This window comes from Neomonachus schauinslandi, chromosome 1, assembly GCF_002201575.2.
Source record: "Neomonachus schauinslandi chromosome 1, ASM220157v2, whole genome shotgun sequence".
Lineage (NCBI taxonomy): Eukaryota > Metazoa > Chordata > Mammalia > Carnivora > Phocidae > Neomonachus > Neomonachus schauinslandi.
In genome coordinates, this window is record NC_058403.1 from 148,178,107 (window position 1) to 148,197,703 (window position 19,597).

General features: G+C 52.4%; 1 protein-coding gene across 9 annotated transcripts in view; it reads left to right on the plus strand.

The window, feature by feature from the left end:
• The window catches only part of SCN5A (sodium voltage-gated channel alpha subunit 5), a 78,336-nt gene extending 59,109 nt beyond the window's left edge, over window positions 1-19,227 (plus strand). For 4 of the 9 annotated variants that reach the window (XM_021705869.1, XM_021705873.1, XM_021705868.1 and 1 more), the window contains 8 exons: window positions 2,731-2,904; window positions 6,275-6,397; window positions 8,410-8,691; window positions 10,892-10,945; window positions 11,446-11,583; window positions 12,207-12,311; window positions 13,893-14,163; window positions 17,642-18,903. In XM_021705869.1, coding sequence (XP_021561544.1) covers window positions 2,731-2,904; window positions 6,275-6,397; window positions 8,410-8,691; window positions 10,892-10,945; window positions 11,446-11,583; window positions 12,207-12,311; window positions 13,893-14,163; window positions 17,642-18,882 — 2,388 coding nt within the window. In that variant the 3' untranslated portion in view covers window positions 18,883-18,903. Of the gene's footprint in view, window positions 1-2,730; window positions 2,905-6,274; window positions 6,398-8,409; window positions 8,692-10,891; window positions 10,946-11,445; window positions 11,588-12,206; window positions 12,312-13,892; window positions 14,164-17,641 lie in introns of all 9 variants that reach the window. The other 5 variants (XM_021705870.1, XM_044915989.1, XM_021705867.1 and 2 more) reach the window with 4 other exon arrangements.
• The last annotated feature ends 370 nt before the right edge of the window (window positions 19,228-19,597 follow it).

Here is a 19,597-nt window from a genome sequence, read left to right on the forward strand (position 1 = left end):
AGTTGACTTCTAATCTATGGATTTGAAGTGGATTCTTTAATAAAGTGTTGTAACAGTGACAAGCTACTCTGAAAAAAATATTAAAATGGATATTTGCTCTTTACCAAAATATATTGGATTTTTAAAATTGTAATATAAAATAACGAAGCCAGAAAGTTCAAAAGAAAAAATAAAAGAAGAAAAGAAGCGTCATTTTTTTCCCCCTTGCCTTAAACTAGGTAAGGGCTTTCTTAACATGACACTGAAGGTTTTACTAGGTGAAAATGATAATAAATGATATAATTATATTAAATGATTTAATAATAAATGAAAATAAAGTGTGGAACTTCAGTATGGTAAACGAAAGTAAACGAGATTTTTTTATAGGTTGAATTTATTTATTTTGTTTTCTTTTTCAAGTTTTTATTTAAATTCCAGTTAGTTAACATACAGTGTAATATTAGGTTCAGAAGTAGAGTTTAGTGATTCGTCACTTACATACAACACCCAGTGCTCATCACAAGTGCCCTCCTTCATACCCATCACCCATTTAGCCCATCCCCCACCCACCTCCCTCCATCGATCCTCAGTTAGTTCTCTATAGTTAAGAGTCTGTTCCCTGGTTTGCCTCTCCTTTTTTCCCCCATGTTCATCTGTTTTGTTTCTTAAATTCCACAAATGAGTGAAATCATTTGGTATTTGTCTTTCTCTGACCGACTTATTTCAGTTAGCGTAATACTCTCTAGCTCCATCCACGCCATTGCAAATGGCAAGATTTCATTCTTTCTGATGGCTGAGTAATACTCCGTTGTATGTACATACACATCTTCTTTATCCATTCATCTGTCAATGGAAAAAGTAAAAAAGATTTAAAGGCACAGAACTAGGATGAAGTGTATAAAACAAGGAGTTAACATCTCTGAATAAACCAGATACTCAAGTAAAAAAAAAAAAATAGACAAAAAAGATGCACAGGCAGCTCTCAAAAGGAACACTGCAAATATCCGAGGAAATGATGTCAGCATTACTAGTAATAAAATACATTAAAATCTAATAAAATACAACTTTCATTCCTTAGACTGGGAAAAGTGACAAGGGAGAAACCTCACCACAGTCAGGGGAGTGATGAGGAAAGAGTCAACTTCATGCACTACGGAGGGAGTCCGTGTCCCCTGCCAGAAATCCTGTTCCCAATCTGTACCCAAAGTACACCTTTGACCTGGCACCCCAATTCTAGAAATTTATCCTGAACAGATAATCAGACACATTGTTCACTGCAGGGTTGTTTCTACTAGGGATAAATTGGAAACAACTGAAATGCTCATTAATAGGAGTTTTGGCTAACTACACAAAAGTATATGCAAATAATAAAATATTATGCAGCCTTTTAAAAGAATACTAGATATAGGATGTGTTCACATTATAGAGTAGATAAACACTCAAAAGATTGTTCAGTGGAAAAGAAATTTAAAAGCAAAATATTTAGTCTATCTTAGAAAATTGTGTATCGTATGTGTACACACACAAATAGTGAGTGTCAAAAAGAGTCTTCCCCTAAATGTTGGCAGTGGTTACTATAATGTCATGAAATCAGAGGTGCGTTCTGTTCTTTTTTATAATTTCTATATTACTTAATTTTTTGTGGGAAGCACACATTTTTATAATCAGAAACAATAACAACAAACCACCTACTTTTTGTCTTGAACAACTCCCAGAGTCCGTTTTAGGACCTAAATTATCCTGCCGTGCTGTCTATACTGACTGGATTAGCCACATATATGCTTGGGGCAGTGCACATCGGGGCTGACGGCACTGGCCACCCGGGCCCCTGTGGCTCATGCGGGCCCGGCAGGGAGGCCCATAGTGACAGGCAGAGGCGACTCCCCCAGGCCCCTGGTGACGTGTTCAGTTGCCTAGCGGGGGAGCCTCTGAGCACACTGTGGACGGGGAGAGGTGGCTTGAGAGGCCTGGGTACAGATCAGGACAGGAGGTATAAGAGGGCACCCGGGAGCTGGCAGAGTTCCTCCGTTGGCTCAGGAATTCGGGTTGAGGCAGAAACAAGGAGGTGGAGAAAGACCCCTTCTAGCATGTTAGAAACTTGACTCCTGGATTCTGAGGGTCGCAGGAGCTTTGGGATCCCCAGGATACCTAGTCTTGCATTTTCCAAACTTCTCACTGACAAACAGCCTTCACTAGCATTTACTGGAGATTTTGCTTTAGATCAACTCTCCCTGGTTTCTGTGTGTTTCCATAAACACATTGTAAAGGGAGACTTGTAATGATTGTTATCATTGGACACCAATTTTGTGTCCTATGAAAAGTAGGTAACTGCATCAAGCAAATAGAGTAAAAACACAGTGGAATGAGAACACCAAAAAGAGGGTTGATGGGGTTTTCAGCAGAAGACCCTGAGCTGCGCCCGCACACACTCTCCGTGTTAACATGGGGGATCAGCAAGGTTTAGGAAGGTGTTAGAGACACACGAGCTCAGAACTAAGCCTCACTCTTCAGCGTGAAGCATTCTCACTACACGCTGTGCTTTGTTGTCCACATACCACATGAGATCGTTTCATGAGCCAGGAGAGTGTGCTGTTCTAGTCCAGTGTGACCTCAGAGGGGCCCCTCCACCATAGGCTTCACCTCTGCTCCCGCCCTCCTGGGCAGCACCTGCTGTCAGAGATGAAGTCTCGTGAGGCGTGGGATGGGCAGTGTTTGGGACGTCATGTCCCCCTTGTCTGGCCTGATCTGTAGGCCTTCGAGGACATCTACCTGGAGGAGCGGAAGACTATCAAGGTTCTGCTCGAATATGCCGACAAGATGTTCACCTACGTCTTCGTGCTGGAGATGCTGCTCAAGTGGGTGGCCTACGGCTTTAAGAAGTACTTCACCAACGCCTGGTGCTGGCTGGACTTCCTCATCGTGGATGTGAGTGAGGCCCAGGAGGGAAGAGGGGCGGGGAGAGGGGCTGCCAGTATGGGAAGGAGCTGAAGCAGAGGCACGGAAGGACAGGGTGACAGGGCGGGTGGGAGTCAGCAGGCTGACGTGAAGGCACTCAGCGGGGCCGCAGAGCTGGCAGAGGGGAAGGAGGCAACCGTCTCGGGTCACAGCGGAGCTCCAGGCCCTGCCCATAAGGTTCCCAGTCTGGGAGGAATAGGAACCTGGGTCTGGCCATCAGAACCCCAATTTTGGGAGACAGAGGAGCAGGGGGAGACCTCGGCTTCTGGGGAGACTAGACTCACTACGGGGCAGAATGGGGAGCAGTCCAAGCAGGAGTGCCCCCCACGCTCACCGCCCCGTCAGGATGGCCAGAAGCCAGGGAACACAATAGCCCACCACGCGTGTTGTGAAGGGTCCGTCAGGCCCACTAGCCAGGTGGCCAGCTAAGAGCCTCTGTGTCCACACATGGTAGGAGGCTGTCTGTACAGGGGAGAGGGTGAGCCCAAGGCCAGAGGGGACGGTGTCGGTAAAGGGATTCTGGGTCGGCAGGGGGAGGATCCTCCAGGCTCAGGGAGAAGGTACCACTTGGGGAGGATGAGAGAGGGGTGCAGCCACCTGTGAGAAGGCAGAAAGCCATGAGGGCCGGCTGAGGGGCCTTGGGTTGCAGCCCTGGACGATCGGGTAGCGGGCACAGCTGCCCTGCCTGTCCAGGGAGGGTCTAGGACAGGAGGTGGCATGTCCTCTGAGCACCCAGTTGGCAGATAGAGGGGGAGGCCTCTGGCCCACAGCCACCCAGGCCCCAGGACCCTGCTGGGTGCCAAGCAGGGTGAGCACAGCTGAGTGGGAGAATAACCAGAGGGGAAAATGAGACCAGAGTGTGGAGCCGCCTTGGCTCTGCACTCACTGAAGGGGGAGGGGGGGACAGGCAGAGACGAAGGGCTCAGGGGAGGCTCACCATCTGGTTGTGGAGGGTCCTGCAGAATGGAATGTGGGTCAGCATCTGCAGACAGGGAAGGGCTTTCCAGACGGCACCCGTGGCTTCCGAGCCTGGCCTCAGGCTCTGCCCACCAGCAGGGGCTGTCCTTCCTGTGGTGGCACAAGAGGTTCAGGCCTCTGTTCAGTCCCCACCCCACACCCCACTCAGAGGCCAAAGGGAGGGAGGGGCGCACCTGGGTGGGAGGTCAGCCCGTGGGTGACCATGGGAGGAGACATGTATGGAGATCTGTGTGGAGACACAGATCCAGGTCCTTGGGCCTCTGGTTCCAGCCTCTTTCTATCACCCCCAGTGACTGAGAGGATGCTAATGTTGGGGTGAGGGATGCTAGGGTGGCAGAGAGAGAATGCGAGGGAGGTCTAGTCGCTCTTAGAGCCTGGAGTCCTCAGAGCCTCTCTGAGAGGAGGAGAGGACCCGGGAGGCCTCCTGCCCTGAGGCTGTGGGAGGGCCTGGGATCCTGGCAGCTCTGCCCTGAGGCCCCTCACCCGGCTATTCCTGCAGCTTCTTGGGAAGTTGGGCCTGTTGAGCGTCTCCCCTCGGGGAAGGCAGGAGGGGGTTTGCAAAGACTCCTGGGGAAGCCCACCAGCCTGCCACCTTGGGGAACTCAGGGCTGAGGCCAGGCGAAGGAGACCATCGGTGCTTCCCGTCCAGTCCCAGAACTGGAGAATTAGCCTGTGGAGAAGGAAACGGAGGCTCACAGTAGAGAGGGGACTTGCCCCAAGGTCGAGGAGGCTGGACTCCAGCTTTCCTGATGCTGGCCATGCTGCCCCCCATCCCATCCCCTCACTTCATGGGAAAGGTGGTCTTCAGGCCTCAGGGTCTGGAGAAGGATATTTCCAGGATCAATTCCTGCATTCTATTTTTCAATAAATACTATTGAGTATCTACTATTGTAGGTGCTAGGGATCTCAGGGAACAAAATAGACTAAAACCTCTGGCTGCATGGAGGAAGGCAACCACAAACAATAAACGTATTCAATAAGCCAGCTGTATACTGTGTTAGAAGCTGATGTATACCAGTGAGAAATAGGATGCGGAGAACAAAAGGGGATCAGGAGGGCCAGGAGTCCAGCAAGGGGAAGGTATAGATTACAACTTTAAATAGGCTGCCTGGGGTGGGTTCACCGAGATGCCATTGGAGCAAATGTGAAGGAAGTTGGGGTTAGCCAGGCAGACGTCTGCAGAACCTTCCACGCAGAGGTTGGAACAGCAGTGCAAAGGTCCTGTGGTGGGAGCATGCCTGGCATACTTAAGGAACTGCAAGGAAGCGGGAGTGGCTGTAGCAGAGTGAGTGGGGAAAGGAAGTGCAGGAGATGAGGCGGGGCTGCAAGGGGCAGAGGGGGGCGCAGCCTTGGAAAACCAGGGGCTTTTATTTAGAGCCAAGTGGGAAGGCACTGCGACACTCTGAGCAGAAGAGTGGCATGAAGTGACTCTGTTCCTGGAGGAGCACAGGGGGTGGGGGGTGGGGCCCACGTGGAGGCAGGCAGAGGAGTCAGGAGGCCGTGGCGGCCGTCCAGGGAAGAGAGGACGGGGGCCTGGCCGGGATGGTGGCAGTGGCAGTGGTGAGAAATATTTGGACTTCTGATGTATTTTGAAGGCAGAGCCAACAGGAAATCCTGCCGGGTTGGATGTAGGGTGTGAGAGATGGAGAGGAGGCAGGGATGACGCCAAGGCTTGTGGCCTGAGCAGCTGGTAGGATGGGGCTGCCGTCAGCTGAGATGGAAGAGCTCTGAGCTGGCAGGTGCACAAGCTTTGAAATCACAGACGATGGGGGTGCACCGCTGGGAACTAGGTGGGCAGAGTGGCCAGACCTGGTCGCTGGGCCGTACAGTCTCCGCTTACACCTCCCCTCTTCGAAGATGTCCGATGTTGCACAGTCCGGCTTTGGGGGAAAGCCCCAGGATTGCCTTTCGGCTCCCAGTCAGCCCAGGATAGTCCTTCCTTCCCAAAAAGAGCCTTCTTTGGGGGAGGGAAGGAGCAGGTCCAAGAACTTGACTTGAAGGAAGGCCTGTGGGAACCAAAGGCCCAGGCTCTGTGTGCTCACTCCTCCACACAGTGGCTGGCATGGGAACTCGGTTTTCTCTCTGTAGAATGGGGAGAATGCATCCCAAGTCCTCGGGTTAGTGGGTGCACATAGCAGGCTCTTGGCAAAGAACTTGTCTCACCCCCAGCCTCTTGGGCCCCAGGAAGGCCAGCCCAGTGCGTGACGGCCGCGAAGATGATGTAGCTGGAAATAACAAAGATTGAACACGGGGAAAGCCTGCTGGCTCTCTCACACCAGCTCAGCTTCAGGTGGGCCGGGAGCCCTACCACCCGTCTCTAGAGCTGTCCCCATGGAGCTCACTCCCCCCTTACTTCCCACAGGTCTCCCTGATCAGCCTGGTGGCCAACACCCTGGGCTTTGCCGAGATGGGCCCCATCAAGTCACTGCGGACCTTGCGTGCACTCCGACCCCTGCGAGCCCTGTCACGATTTGAGGGCATGAGGGTAAGGGGAATGACTGCCTTCCTGCCAGGGCAGTGGGAGGGGACTCCACTGAGAGACCCCCAGCTCTGCTTGCTGACCGAGCAGCCCAGTCCGGAGCTGGGACTGTGGCCGCCCAGCCTGGTAGGAGCACGGGGCAAAATCTCCAGGAGAGGTGCAGCTGGGCTCGCAGGCACCCAGAGGGTGGAGAGCTGTGAGAGCCCCCTGGGCTTGTCACCGCCTGCCCCGTGGGCCGGGGAGCCTCTCTGCTTCTGCTCTGGGGTGGGGGGCCATCTGTGTGTGCGCTCTGCGTCCAGGTGCCCGCCTGCATGCCCTCCTCCTGGCAGACGTGGGCTGCCTTCCTCGATCTGCGATGGGCCGTAGGGCTGTGCCGGTCAAGGTGAAGGAAGCAAGGAGGGAGCAGCATATCCTCACCATCATGTAGCGGTTGGCATTCGCTTAGCAAACTCTCTTGCACTGATTTCTAAGTGCAGAGCCCTATGCATTTTTCAAGTCATCAAATTTTACCAAAGAATATGTGCATATAAGGCAACTTTAAAAGCCCCACCAAGGCGCCTGGATGGCTCAGTCAGTTAAGCATCTGCCCTCAGCTCAGGTCATGATCCCAGGGTCCTGGGATCGAGCCCCATGTCAGGCTCCCTGCTCAGCCGGGAGCTTGCTTCTCCGTCTCCCTCTCCCACTCCCCCTACTTGTGCTCACTCTCTCTCTCTGTCAAATAAATAAGTAAAATATTTAAAAATAAAATAAAAGCCCCACCAAGAAAAAACATTACCCCATAATATATAGCAAGAAAACAAACACATATGTGCATTTGAGTGCACGTGTGTTTTGTGTTTCTTACAAATGTGCGCAGTTCTGCCGTGGCTTCAGCAGCCACGCCTGTGTGTCTCGCTGACCCAGCAGGCACCATCCCATGGCCCCCATTTTGTTGATGGTTTCAAACTTTGCCCACACCTCCATGAGAGGAACAAGTGGCTTATTCCTGGTGGGAAAGCATTCACAAGTGAACCATCCTACCTAAGTTAAATGTCTCTTGGGATTAAGGGCATTTGATTCCCGAGGGCCGTGCGGGAGATGCAAGTTGCCAGGACTGCCTCTGTTGGGGCTGTCACCACGGAGCCAGCCAAGGGCAAACCTGAGAGTTGGGTGTCCCACCCTGTTCATCATGCCTGCTGGGGACCAGGGAGCCCCTGTCGCCTGCATGTGTCAGCATTACCCGTCCCAGCACCATGCTCACCACGCAGCCCCACACCAGCCTCACTTCCAGTCCTGACTCCCGGACAGCTGGACACTTGGCCCTCAGCGGAGTAGAGCGCACCATATGCGTTTGCCAAGAAGCCTCTCCGGGGTGCTCTGAATTTCGATGACAAGACCAATGCCAGGGCTCCACGGGGTCAGAGAGCCGCTCCTGGGGAGGGCAGAGGCACAGGGAGCCCCCACACCATACCCCCTGCCCTCCCAGCCCAGCTCTCACCGCAGTGTTGGAGAGCTGCCAGGGCACCCGCCAGACACCGCACGCCGAGGTCCCCTGGGCATCCTTTAGGGAGAACACCCATCCTCCCTAGTAGTAGCAACCCCAAAATAAACCAGAAACTTAGCTCAGAGAATGTGTCTCCAGAGGCCCTTTCCCATCCGATTGCTGGCACACTTAACTAGAGAGACCCTGTTGAAAATTCAGTTTGAAGGTCATGAATTCAGGGCAGGACCAGAAGACAAAGGCAGAGGTTCCGGAGTTGCAGCAGACATTAGCGTGCAAAAACAACAAAAGGGCGTGTGTGTGTGTGTGTGTGTGTGTGTTCTCTCCCCCCTCCCCCGACTCCCCATCATCTCTCCTTTTATTCCCCATCAGGGCTTCCAGCCAGGGGTGGACAGGAAGTGTTCCACTACCCCCCCCCACAGGGACCTTTAGGCAAAGAGTTTAGTGGGGGAAAGGGGGGCATGGCTAGGTGGGTCTTGAAAAGGGCATTATGCTCTGGGCACCCCCAGGAATGGAGCCTCTTCTCTGTCCACTTGAGGTTGTGGTCAATGCCCTGGTGGGCGCCATCCCATCCATCATGAATGTCCTCCTCGTCTGCCTCATCTTCTGGCTCATCTTCAGCATCATGGGCGTGAACCTCTTTGCGGGGAAGTTTGGGCGGTGCATCAACCAGACTGACGGAGACCTGCCTTTGAACTACACCATCGTGAACAACAAGAGTGACTGTGAGTCTTTCAACGTGACTGGCGAATTGTACTGGACCAAGGTGAAAGTCAACTTTGACAACGTGGGGGCCGGGTACCTGGCCCTTCTGCAGGTGGTAAGTCCTGGAGACTCCCACTGGCTCCCCAGCAACAGGCATCTTCACCCACAGTGTGGGCGGGAGGGGGACAGTGGGGCCCCTCTGGGTACTCACTGCCCAAAGGAGGCTAGGGATTCTCCAGAGACTTCTTGGCTCCTGGGGAAGTCCCTAGATTTTCCATTCTAGAACAGGTGCCACATTCTCCAAGACGCATGGCATGGGGGTTCAGCCCTGAGGCAGACCCAGCTCCCTGGCCAGCAGTCAGGTTGACAGCCTCACGCTATCAGTTTGGCAGTGTGATGACGCAGGTTAAAAATCAAAGACCAGAGACACGCAGACACTGAACTATTAGCCACACTGTGACTCCAGCCTTCTGTTATAAAAAGTAGTAACACCTTCTGTGTTGTTTCTGATGTGCGAGATGTTGAAACACACATGACCCTACCCAGTCCTTCCAAGGTTTCCATTGATTTTTGAGGACGGTGGCTTCAGTGAGCATGATACCTGGCATAATATTAACCTACAAGTAGCTTGACAGCAGGCATGCAGACAGACTCATAACACCGAGAACCATAACCTGCTTCACTTACTACCCCAGGCTTAGCCCAGAGACCTGTCTCTAGTCCCCAAAGCAGAGGAACACTCGGTGGGCTCTCATCTGAAAACTTAATGCCCATCTGCTCGCTCCTCCAGCCCTCCCTTCAATCCCAGGGGTAGCTTTCTCCAAAGACTCCCCTGAAATACCTCCTACAGAGCAAGATTAGAGCCTTCTGTCCCTGGGACTTCCCTCTAAATGTCAGAACTTGGAAGGAAAGGCCATTCCAGACAGAACGACACAGTGGCCAGAAAAGCAGTCACAAGCATCTCGTCACCTTGGGTGCTCTCCAGCAGTTTCCAGAGCATGCCCAGCCCTCCCGGCACTGGGCAGGGCTTCCTGGCACGGGGAACTGAAGTAGCATACTCTGGGGCAGCCTCAGTTTCCCCATCTGCCCTGCCTGTGTCAGAAGAACTCTCAGACATGAAAGTTTGTGTGGACAGTTGTACCCTGAAAGGAGGCTCAGGGCAGGATTGGCTTTTGCCAAGAACACAAGTGAGACCCCCTTGGACAGTCGGCCTCACCACCAAGCATGTCTCCCAGGCTCTTCCAGAATCTCTGTAGCAGCCCAGACTGGGGCGGACAGTGCAGCCAGCACCAGAGCCCTGTGGCATTCGGCCTCCTCGTCTACCGCCTTGGGCTGGCAGGCTCACGAGAGCTGATTGTTGCATTGTCAGATATTTTGCAAGCCATGATTAAAAATCAGATTTTATAAACTTATAATTCACCAGGTGATATTAAAACAAAATCGTGGATGCCTGGCCAGCTCAGTCAGTGAAGCATGCCACTATTGCTCTCAGGATTGTGGGTTCGAGCCCATGTTGGGTGTAGAGATTACTTGAAAAGAAATTTTTTTTAAATCAAAATTCATCATTACCACCTATTTTCGTGTATGCTCTTGAGGTAATTTATATGTGCTGTATCCGTACAGTGGAAATACTATAATGCTCCCCTCCTATGTGTCTCTTCCCAAGTCTGTGTTCAGTAACAGCCCGTTGGTAACTTGAAATTGGCCGTGGTAGGAGTAGTTTACCCAATTTACCAACTTGTTTACCCAGAGAAATTGGCAAACACAACAATCAGGGCTTTGTTTTCTTCTGGAAAACCGTTTGTTAGCCATTTACCAACACACGGCTGGCAAAAGGACCCCCTTAAGTACGAGGGGAGGTTGGGATGCTTCAGGGCCATCCTGAGAGGCCGCAGAGCAGAAATCATGGGCTTCTCCAAGGTGCATGATAAAGGGGACCAGGTCAGCACTGGGGTCCACCTCTCTGTCCCTGATACCCGCTGCAGGACTGCATCGTTTTAGAACCTGGAATGAAGGTGGTCTGAAAGGCAGACCTCCTTCAGTCCTCCTCAGTCTCCTGGCCAACATCGAGAAGCTTCTTATCCCACTCCATGGCCTCCTTAGGGTGTGTGCTCAGCCAGCCTCCCCTCCACCTGCAGCCCTGAACAAGAAGGCCTTTCCTTGACCACCAGCCGTGTGGACATGGCTGAAGGGGCGGGGCAGGATCCTTGCTTCTCCTAGGAGGCTATTTCCTGGCCTCATCTGTCCGGATAGGAGCCCCCAGTAGTTTAACAGATGCAAGTTAAATGATTCTTACTCTTGTCTTTTCCTTCAAGGCAACATTTAAAGGCTGGATGGACATTATGTATGCAGCTGTGGACTCCAGGGGGGTAGGTAACCATACTGGCCTCTCCTGCCAAGTCAGGCACCTGAGGCTCCAGGATGCTTGGCCACTAGGGCATCAGTGTCCACACCCAAAGTATGTCTCTTGTGTCAGCCTGCAGTTGAGCCTCTCTGGAAGGCCCAGGCCTGGCCCTGGGCAAAGTTGCGTGATCTTCCAAGGAGCCACAAATCCTCAAATATCTTTCAAATTAACTTACTGTAATTTACTTGAATCTTAGTCTTACTGGAGAAGAGACCAGGTGGAGGCCATAGAGATGCAAATCAAGTTTCTTCTTTGTCCTTGTACCCCACCCAATCACAATGTCAGCCCCAAGCTGCCACTCTTCTGAACCCCATTCCCGCCCGCCCTGGCCCCGCTCTGCACACACATGCACACACAGACATACAGCCCTGTGCTGGTGACCTCCCTCCCCACACACCCTCTCGCCCAGCCAGCCCTCCCCCGTTCCTGCCTGCCTGACCCCCATATCTGGTTTCTCCCCCTCAGTATGAAGAGCAGCCCCAGTGGGAATACAACCTCTACATGTACATCTACTTCGTCATTTTCATCATCTTCGGGTCTTTCTTCACCCTGAACCTTTTCATCGGTGTCATCATCGACAACTTCAACCAACAGAAGAAAAAGATGCGTAGAGCACCTGCTCTCCACGGGCCGGCAGGGCAGGGCTGGGTAGCAGGGGACTGAAGAGCCATTCTGGCCCCTGGCCCCATTTTGCCTTCCTGCTGGGGACTCTTCGGGCCGCTGCTGGAATGGGTGGGAGAGGGGCGTGTCTGTGAAGTAACAGGCGCAGTCTGTAAGAGTGGAAGGAGGGGCCCCTTCCTTCCACTAGTCTACCTGACCCATGAGGTTCCTGAGAGGAGCTGGGCTGAGGGTTGGGACTATTCACCTGGTCCACAATCGAGACTGGCCCAGGGTCTCTCCAGAGCTCCATCAGTTGGGCCATGATTGGGTTGCAGGCAAACCAACTAGGCAGAGAGAATGTGCAGGGTGGCTGAGCTGGGCAGGGGGACTGGATTTGCACCTCACAAAGCCACAGAGGCCTCAAAGTGAAGGGAGACAGGGACCCTGCAGAAGCAGATTTGGGGAGGACTCTCTGGTGCAGGATAGGGACATACTTATCTCCACTGGAAGAGGAAGTGAGGAGGAGGCTGGCCAAGGCACCCTCATCAAGGAGGCAAGATCCCTATGCCCCCCATGCCAGAGCCCTCGAGAACCCCAAAATGAGTCTGGTGCCTGTCTCTCTGCACTTAGGGGGCCAGGACATCTTCATGACCGAGGAGCAGAAGAAGTACTACAACGCCATGAAGAAGCTGGGCTCCAAGAAGCCCCAGAAGCCCATCCCGAGGCCTCTGGTGAGCCAGCTCCCGATTCAGCAAGAGTGGAGGGGATGTGCTGGGGGGTCTGGGAAGCCCCACACCCCAGGACCACTGAATTTTCCAATGAAAGCCTAAGTGAGCTTGCCCAAATTGCCCACTCAGAATTGTGTTTCCTTAATAAGAATAATTCTGAAATATGTACTTTTCAAATTCATTAATCAATAGGGTTTTTATAGGATGATATCACTGGAAGCAGTTTTACATTATAGAAAATGGAAATTTGCAAAGTTTGGGAAAATTGCTCCAAGAATGTATTAAGGAAAATAACACATGTTTTGACATCTTGCTTATCTTTTCTTTATGGTACCACAGTTTGCCAATGTCAGGAGTGGGGTTTGAACCCAAAAGGCTAGAAAAAGTGCCAGGAAGACCACAAAGAATACTTAATATGCATTGATCCACTCAAAGAGAATGAGGAAGCGTTGAAAATAGGGCTGTGAAAAGTCGATATTCTTTAAAATATGATATACAATATTTTCATATGAGCATTTTCATTTTGGCATTTTTAATCTGATAGTATTTAATGTAAAAGAATGAAAGAACATAAAACGCTCCTGAAATTTAATTCCAAAAAAAATCATTCAGCTTGGCCCAGGGCCCTCAGTCAGTGCAGGGATGGAGGGGCGCTGTCAGGCACCTGACCACACACAGAGGCCTCAGCCTCCTGGAGAAAGTGAGGAAGGCATGGGGGGCTGTTCCAACCAGGAGCGCTCCCTCCTGCAGGAGTCCCTTTCCTCTGAATACACCCTCCTCCACTGTCAGAGTGCAGCCTTTCCCAGCGAGAGCAGGGCAGCTTCTGCAGGCCCACCACCCCCATTCACAGCCTCTTCCTGGCAACCCCTGAGCGGGACAGACGCAGCCGGAGTCCCCTGGCAGATGGCACCAGGAGGGACACTCAGTCCCCTGCGGGGCTGACTCCCTTGCCTGACCAAGCCATTCTCCAAAAAAGTGGGAAGGGGGTCAGTACTCAATTAGGTGACATAACCCAAATCACTAGCTAGGAAGTGACAGTCCCAGATTTTTAATCCAGTTCATCAGTTTTATCTAATTCCTACCCTTTCACCACGCTTTGTACTAGGTTAGTGGTGTATGTGCGTGTGTGTTCACTTATTTATAATTTTTTCTCTTTCCCCAAATAATCTGAGGTGGCTAACAATTAAAGACACATAAATATAGTTAATAGAATAAACAAAATCAATTCCATAAAGGATGGAGAAAATTTGTTAACCTGAGGACTGATCCAATTACTAGGGTTGAACTTTAAATTTGACCCTGAGCCATCAGACAATGGAAACAAAAAGAGAACGATGATGTGCTAGGGAAGCTCTGGGTAGGAGAAATCCCTTCCTGAAGGTTCAGAGAAGACTTCAGGGAAGAGGGAGCCGGAGGGCCAGGCCTGGATGCAAGAGAGCCAGGCTGTTTCAGCCTCCTGACTTCTCCTCTCACCCCGACAGTCTCACTAGAAGGTGGAGTAGCAGGGTGGATGGTCTGGGCCGAGGGGCAGCAACAGGCCTGTCTGAGGCCCCTGCTGAGCCCATCCTTGGCCCCTCCTTTCAGAACAAGTACCAGGGCTTCCTGTTCGACATTGTGACCAAGCAGGCCTTCGACGTCACCATCATGTTCCTCATCTGCTTGAACATGGTGACCATGATGGTGGAGACAGATGACCAGAGCCCCGAGAAGGTCAACATCTTGGCCAAGATCAACCTGCTCTTTGTAGCCATCTTCACGGGCGAGTGTATCATCAAGATGGCTGCCCTGCGCCACTATTACTTCACCAACAGCTGGAACATCTTCGACTTTGTGGTTGTCATCCTCTCCATTGTGGGTGGGTATGCAAGTCGGCCTTTCCTCCAGTCCTGGGTCTGTACTTAATGCCAAGCGTACTAGGCTCCTCTGTTCTTTTCTCTGCATTCCACACCTCTCCCCTCACACTCACACACACACACACACACACACACACACACACATACACCCTCCACAGAGAACTTGTCTAGGAAGGCCCACTCAGGCCAGGGGGGCCATCCTGGCAGAGGAGCCAGCAACCCCTCCATGGGACCTAGGACACAGCTCTCTGCTCTCTGTGAGAGCTTCAAGGATGAATCTGGAAAAGGGAGTGGGGCCTGGGCAGGCTTCCCTGCCCTCCCAAGGGAAAGGTTAAAGGAAGAAGAGGCTTTCTCAGGGTGAGGTGAGTCTCCAGGGATGGGAACAGGTGGCCCTCTAGGATAGAAGTGATCCCTGGAGATGGAAAATTCTAGAGTCTAGCCACCAAGGTTGTGTGCCAGATTCCTTCAGATATCACTCGCCTCAGGCAATTGACCTTTTAAAGTCTACATTGAGGTGAGGAGATCATACAACTAGGAAAAGAAGAGATAGGATTCACACTCCGTCTGTTCAGGCTGCTATAACCAAACACCAGACTGGGTAACTCATAAACACCAGAAATTCATTTCTCACAGTTCTGGATGCTGAAAGTCCAAGATTGAGACACTAGCATGGTCATGTCTTCTGGTGAGGGTCCTTTCCCTTGTTCATAACCAGCACCCTCTTGGCTGTGTCCTCACAAAGTGGAAGGGGCAAGGGAGCTCTCTGGGGTCTCTTTTACAAGGCACTGATCCCACTCATTCACTCAGAGCACCTCCCAAAGGTGTCACCTCCTAACATCATCATCTTTGGGAGTTGGGATTTCAACATATGAATTTGGTGGAAGATTCAAACATTCCAACCATAGCACATATCCACGTCTGTTTGACCTCAGGGCTCAAACCCTCTTATTTTTCTTATTTTATTTATTTATTTATTTACAGATCGAGCGTGAGAGCAGGGAGCAGGGAGGGGCAGAGGGGGAGGAGAGAATCTTAAGCAGGCTCCATGCTCAGTGCAGAGCCCAACATGGGGCTCCATCTCCCAACTCTGAGATCATGACCTGAGCCGAAATCAAGGGTCAGACGCTTAACTGACTGAGCCATCCAGGGGTCTCCTTTTTTTTTTTTTTTTTAAAGATTTTATTTATTTATCTGAGACAGACAGAATGAGAGAGACAGAGAGCACATGAGAGGGGGGAGGGTCAGAGGGAGAAGCAGGCTCCCCACCGAGCAGGGAGCCCGATGCGGGACTCGATCCCGGGACTCCAGGATCATGACCTGAGCCGAAGGCAGTCGCTTAACCAACTGAGCCACCCAGGCGCCCCAGGGGTCTCCTTTTTTTAAGTAGCAATTTTATTGAGATACAATTCACATGCCATAAGATTTACCCTTTAAAGTTTATGATTTAGTAGTTGCTAGTATATTCACAGAGTTTGCAACCATCACCATTACACCTCATCTTAGACTCTTTCCCTCGCCCCCAACAGAAACTCTGCATCCTTTTAGCAGTCATTCCCCCATTTTCCCTCTCCCCAACCCCTGGAAACCACTCATCTAAAATTTTGAGAGACGGCCAAACTGTTTTCCAAAACAGGTGCACCATTCTATAGTCCCACCATCAATGTAGAAGGGTTCCAGTGACTCCGCGTTCCCCACCAACACTTGTTACTGTCTATAATTTTTTACATAGCCACCCTGGCAGGTATGAAGTGATCATCTCGTTGAGATTTTGGTTTGCATTTCTCTAATGACTAATGATGCTAAGCATCTTTTCATGTGCTTATTGGTCACTTCCCATGATATGTCTTGGTCTATAACAGGAGAAATGTCTTGGAGAAATGTCTATTCAAATCCTTTGCTTATTTTTTAATTGGCTTACTTGTGTTTTTATTGTTGAATGGTAAGAGTTCTTTATATAGTCTGGACACCAGTCCCTTATCTGATACACAATTTGCAAATATTTTCTCCCATTCTGTGGGTTGTCTTGTTACTTTCTTGGTTGCTGTCTCTCAAAGCACAAAGTTTTTTGTTTTGATTAAGTCCCAATTTATCAGTATTTTTTTTCTTTTGTTACTTGTGCTCAGCAACAAACTCCTGACCCCCTCCCCCGTGAAACTCTGCCGTGGGGTGGCTGACTTGTACATACAACCTGTGCGTTCGGTGACTTCAGAGGGAAATGCGGGGGCAGGCAGAGGCAGGGGCTGCCGTAGCTACGGTGACAGACAGATGGTTCAAAGCTGGACGCAGGGTCAGGAAATGCTGTGGGAGGTCCCAGACAGGGGTGAGGGTGTGCATGCCCGGTGGAACTGGAGAGAGGCTTTAGAGAATGCAGGATGTCGGCAGCCATGAGGGGCTGATGAGGGGCAGTGTCGGGAAGATTTGGAAGGAGGTGCAGCAGGTACCTCGGGAGCACCTACTGGTCCTGGTGCCTGGCCGTACTAGAGAGGCTTGGTTAACAGCTCGACTTGGAGCCAGAGGGTCTGAGTCAAATCCCAAAGTCTCACTGATGAGGTGACAGCTTGGGTCAGTTACCTCACTTCTCAGTTTCCTCTTCTGGAAAATGAGGATGATGGTATCCGCTTACCTCCTCGGGTGACCGGAAGGGCTAAATGGATGGATATAAAATGCTCAGCCCAGTGGCTTATTGACAGTAAACATGACACATGACAGCTGGTGACATGCTTACATGAGGAGTCTGGAAAGGTCACTTGGGCCAATACATAGCACGGTTTATTTCATTCTTTCTCCTATAACTTATATGCCTGCTTCTTAAAACTCCAAACCCGGAGTTGTCAATAGAGACCAAGGGGTGGGAAGCCCCAGAAGCTAGCAGGGTTGGGAGGGTGACAGGAATGATCTCAGAGAGGCTTAGTTGTGACAGGCGTGGCATGGTGGAGAACACGGACTTGTGGGCCAGTGCTTCTTGCCCTTCAGTGAGCACGTGAATCATCTGGGCTTATGAAAATGCAGTGGGACTGGGGGTGAAACTAAGAGTCCACATTTCTGATAACCAGCCCAGGAGAGCCCAGGGCTGTTGGCCTTCGGACCACACTTTGAGTAATGAGGAGCTGAAAAGCCCAAGTTCTGGTCCAAGCTAGGCCACCCAGATGCTGAGCAAGTCCCTTGAGGCCTCAGAACCCAGGATCTAGAAGATGGGCCCTACTGTGCAGGTATTCTCAGAAGACTAAGGGATGAGAGGTCTGGAAAGACACTTTGCAAAAGGTGTGGGTACTGTGGGTCTTCATTTTCTGGATCAAAGATTAAAATGGAGACCCAGAGGGGTGGGAGGACACAGGGTCCTTGCATGCCCCGTTCGACCCAGTCCTCCTGAAAGGGCCTCCTCTCCTTAGCTCCTTGCCGTACAGAGACCCATCCAGTGATACGGGGCTAGAGGGAGGACAGAAGGGCTTGGGCAGCCACGGTCTCTGTTGTTTCCCATAGGTACTGTGCTCTCAGACATCATCCAGAAGTACTTCTTCTCCCCAACGCTCTTCCGAGTCATCCGTCTGGCCCGAATCGGCCGCATCCTCAGGCTGATCCGAGGGGCCAAGGGGATCCGCACACTGCTCTTTGCCCTCATGATGTCCCTGCCCGCCCTCTTCAACATAGGACTGCTGCTCTTCCTCGTCATGTTCATCTACTCCATCTTCGGCATGGCCAACTTCGCTTACGTCAAGTGGGAGGCTGGCATCGACGACATGTTCAACTTCCAGACCTTCGCCAACAGCATGCTGTGCCTCTTCCAGATCACCACATCAGCTGGCTGGGATGGCCTCCTCAGCCCCATCCTCAACACAGGACCCCCTTACTGTGACCCCAATCTGCCCAACAGCAATGGCTCCCGGGGGAACTGTGGGAGCCCAGCCGTGGGCATCCTCTTCTTCACCACGTACATCATCATCTCCTTCCTCATCGTGGTCAACATGTACATCGCCATCATCCTGGAGAACTTCAGCGTGGCCACAGAGGAGAGCACTGAGCCTCTGAGCGAGGATGACTTCGACATGTTCTACGAGATCTGGGAGAAGTTCGACCCGGAAGCCACCCAGTTCATTGAGTATTCGGCCCTGTCCGACTTCGCCGATGCCCTGTCCGAGCCTCTCCGCATCGCCAAGCCCAACCAGATAAGCCTCATCAATATGGACCTGCCCATGGTGAGCGGGGACCGTATCCACTGCATGGACATCCTCTTTGCCTTCACCAAGAGGGTCCTGGGTGAGTCTGGGGAGATGGATGCCCTGAAGATCCAGATGGAGGAGAAGTTCATGGCGGCCAACCCATCCAAGATCTCCTACGAGCCCATCACCACCACGCTCCGGCGCAAGCACGAGGAGGTGTCGGCCACCGTCATCCAGCGGGCCTTCCGGAGGCACCTGCTGCAGCGCTCCATGAAGCACGCCTCCTTCCTCTTCCGCCAGCAGGCGGGCAGCAGCGGCCTCTCTGATGAGGATGCCCCGGAGCAGGAGGGCCTCATCGCCTACATGATGAATGAGAACTTCTCCCGGCGCCTTGACCCGCCCTCCAGCTCCTCTGTCTCCTCCACGTCCTTCCCGCCCTCCTATGACAGCGTCACCAGGGCCACCAGCGATAACCCCCAGGTGCGGGTGTCCGACTACAGCCGCAGCGAGGATCTCGCCGACTTCCCCCCGTCCCCAGACAGGGACCGCGAGTCCATCGTGTGAGCGCCAGCCCGGCTGGCCAGGACGCACTGAGGGGCAGCCTGGGGCAGCGTAGCCAGAGTGACTGCAGCCACAAGCCGGCACCTGCGAGCCCTTCCTTGCTTCGGCCTCAGGCTGTGAGAGATGGGCCTCAGCCCCACGGACCGACAAGGCAGAGTTCTGTGGCGCCCACGCCGACGGCCAGAAGCGGGCGGCCGAGCTGACCGTGCGGGGTGGCCTGTCGCTGGAGGCCCCGCCCACGCCGGCCCGGCCACGCCAACCCCCGGGGCTCTGAAAAGCAACACCGTCCCAGCTGCGGAGGAGAAATACAAAACTGAGACTGTAGATGTTGTGAGTGGGCTTTCATAAATTTGTTATATTTGATATTTTTTTACTTGAGCAAAGAACTAATCGTTTTTCCATGGACATCGGCAGCCGTTCACACTGCCTTTTCTTCACTCCGAACAAGAGTGTCTGTGGAGGTGCCAGAACTCTGGTTCTCAAGGCAAAAGTGCAACCCGGTGTGCCCCCCCAGGCCTACCGTCCGGGGCCGTGTGGGGTTCCCCTGCTGCTTGGGCTGCGGTGCCAGGAGGGCTGAACCCCTTTCCCCGCCCGGCGTGTGCACACAGTCCTTACCCAGAGGCCAGACGCGGGTGGCGTGCGGCCCAGGCTCCCCTCGGGCGAGTGTCAGGCAGAGCGGTTCTTGGCAGCGGGGGCTCTCTCTGGCCTTCCCTTGTCC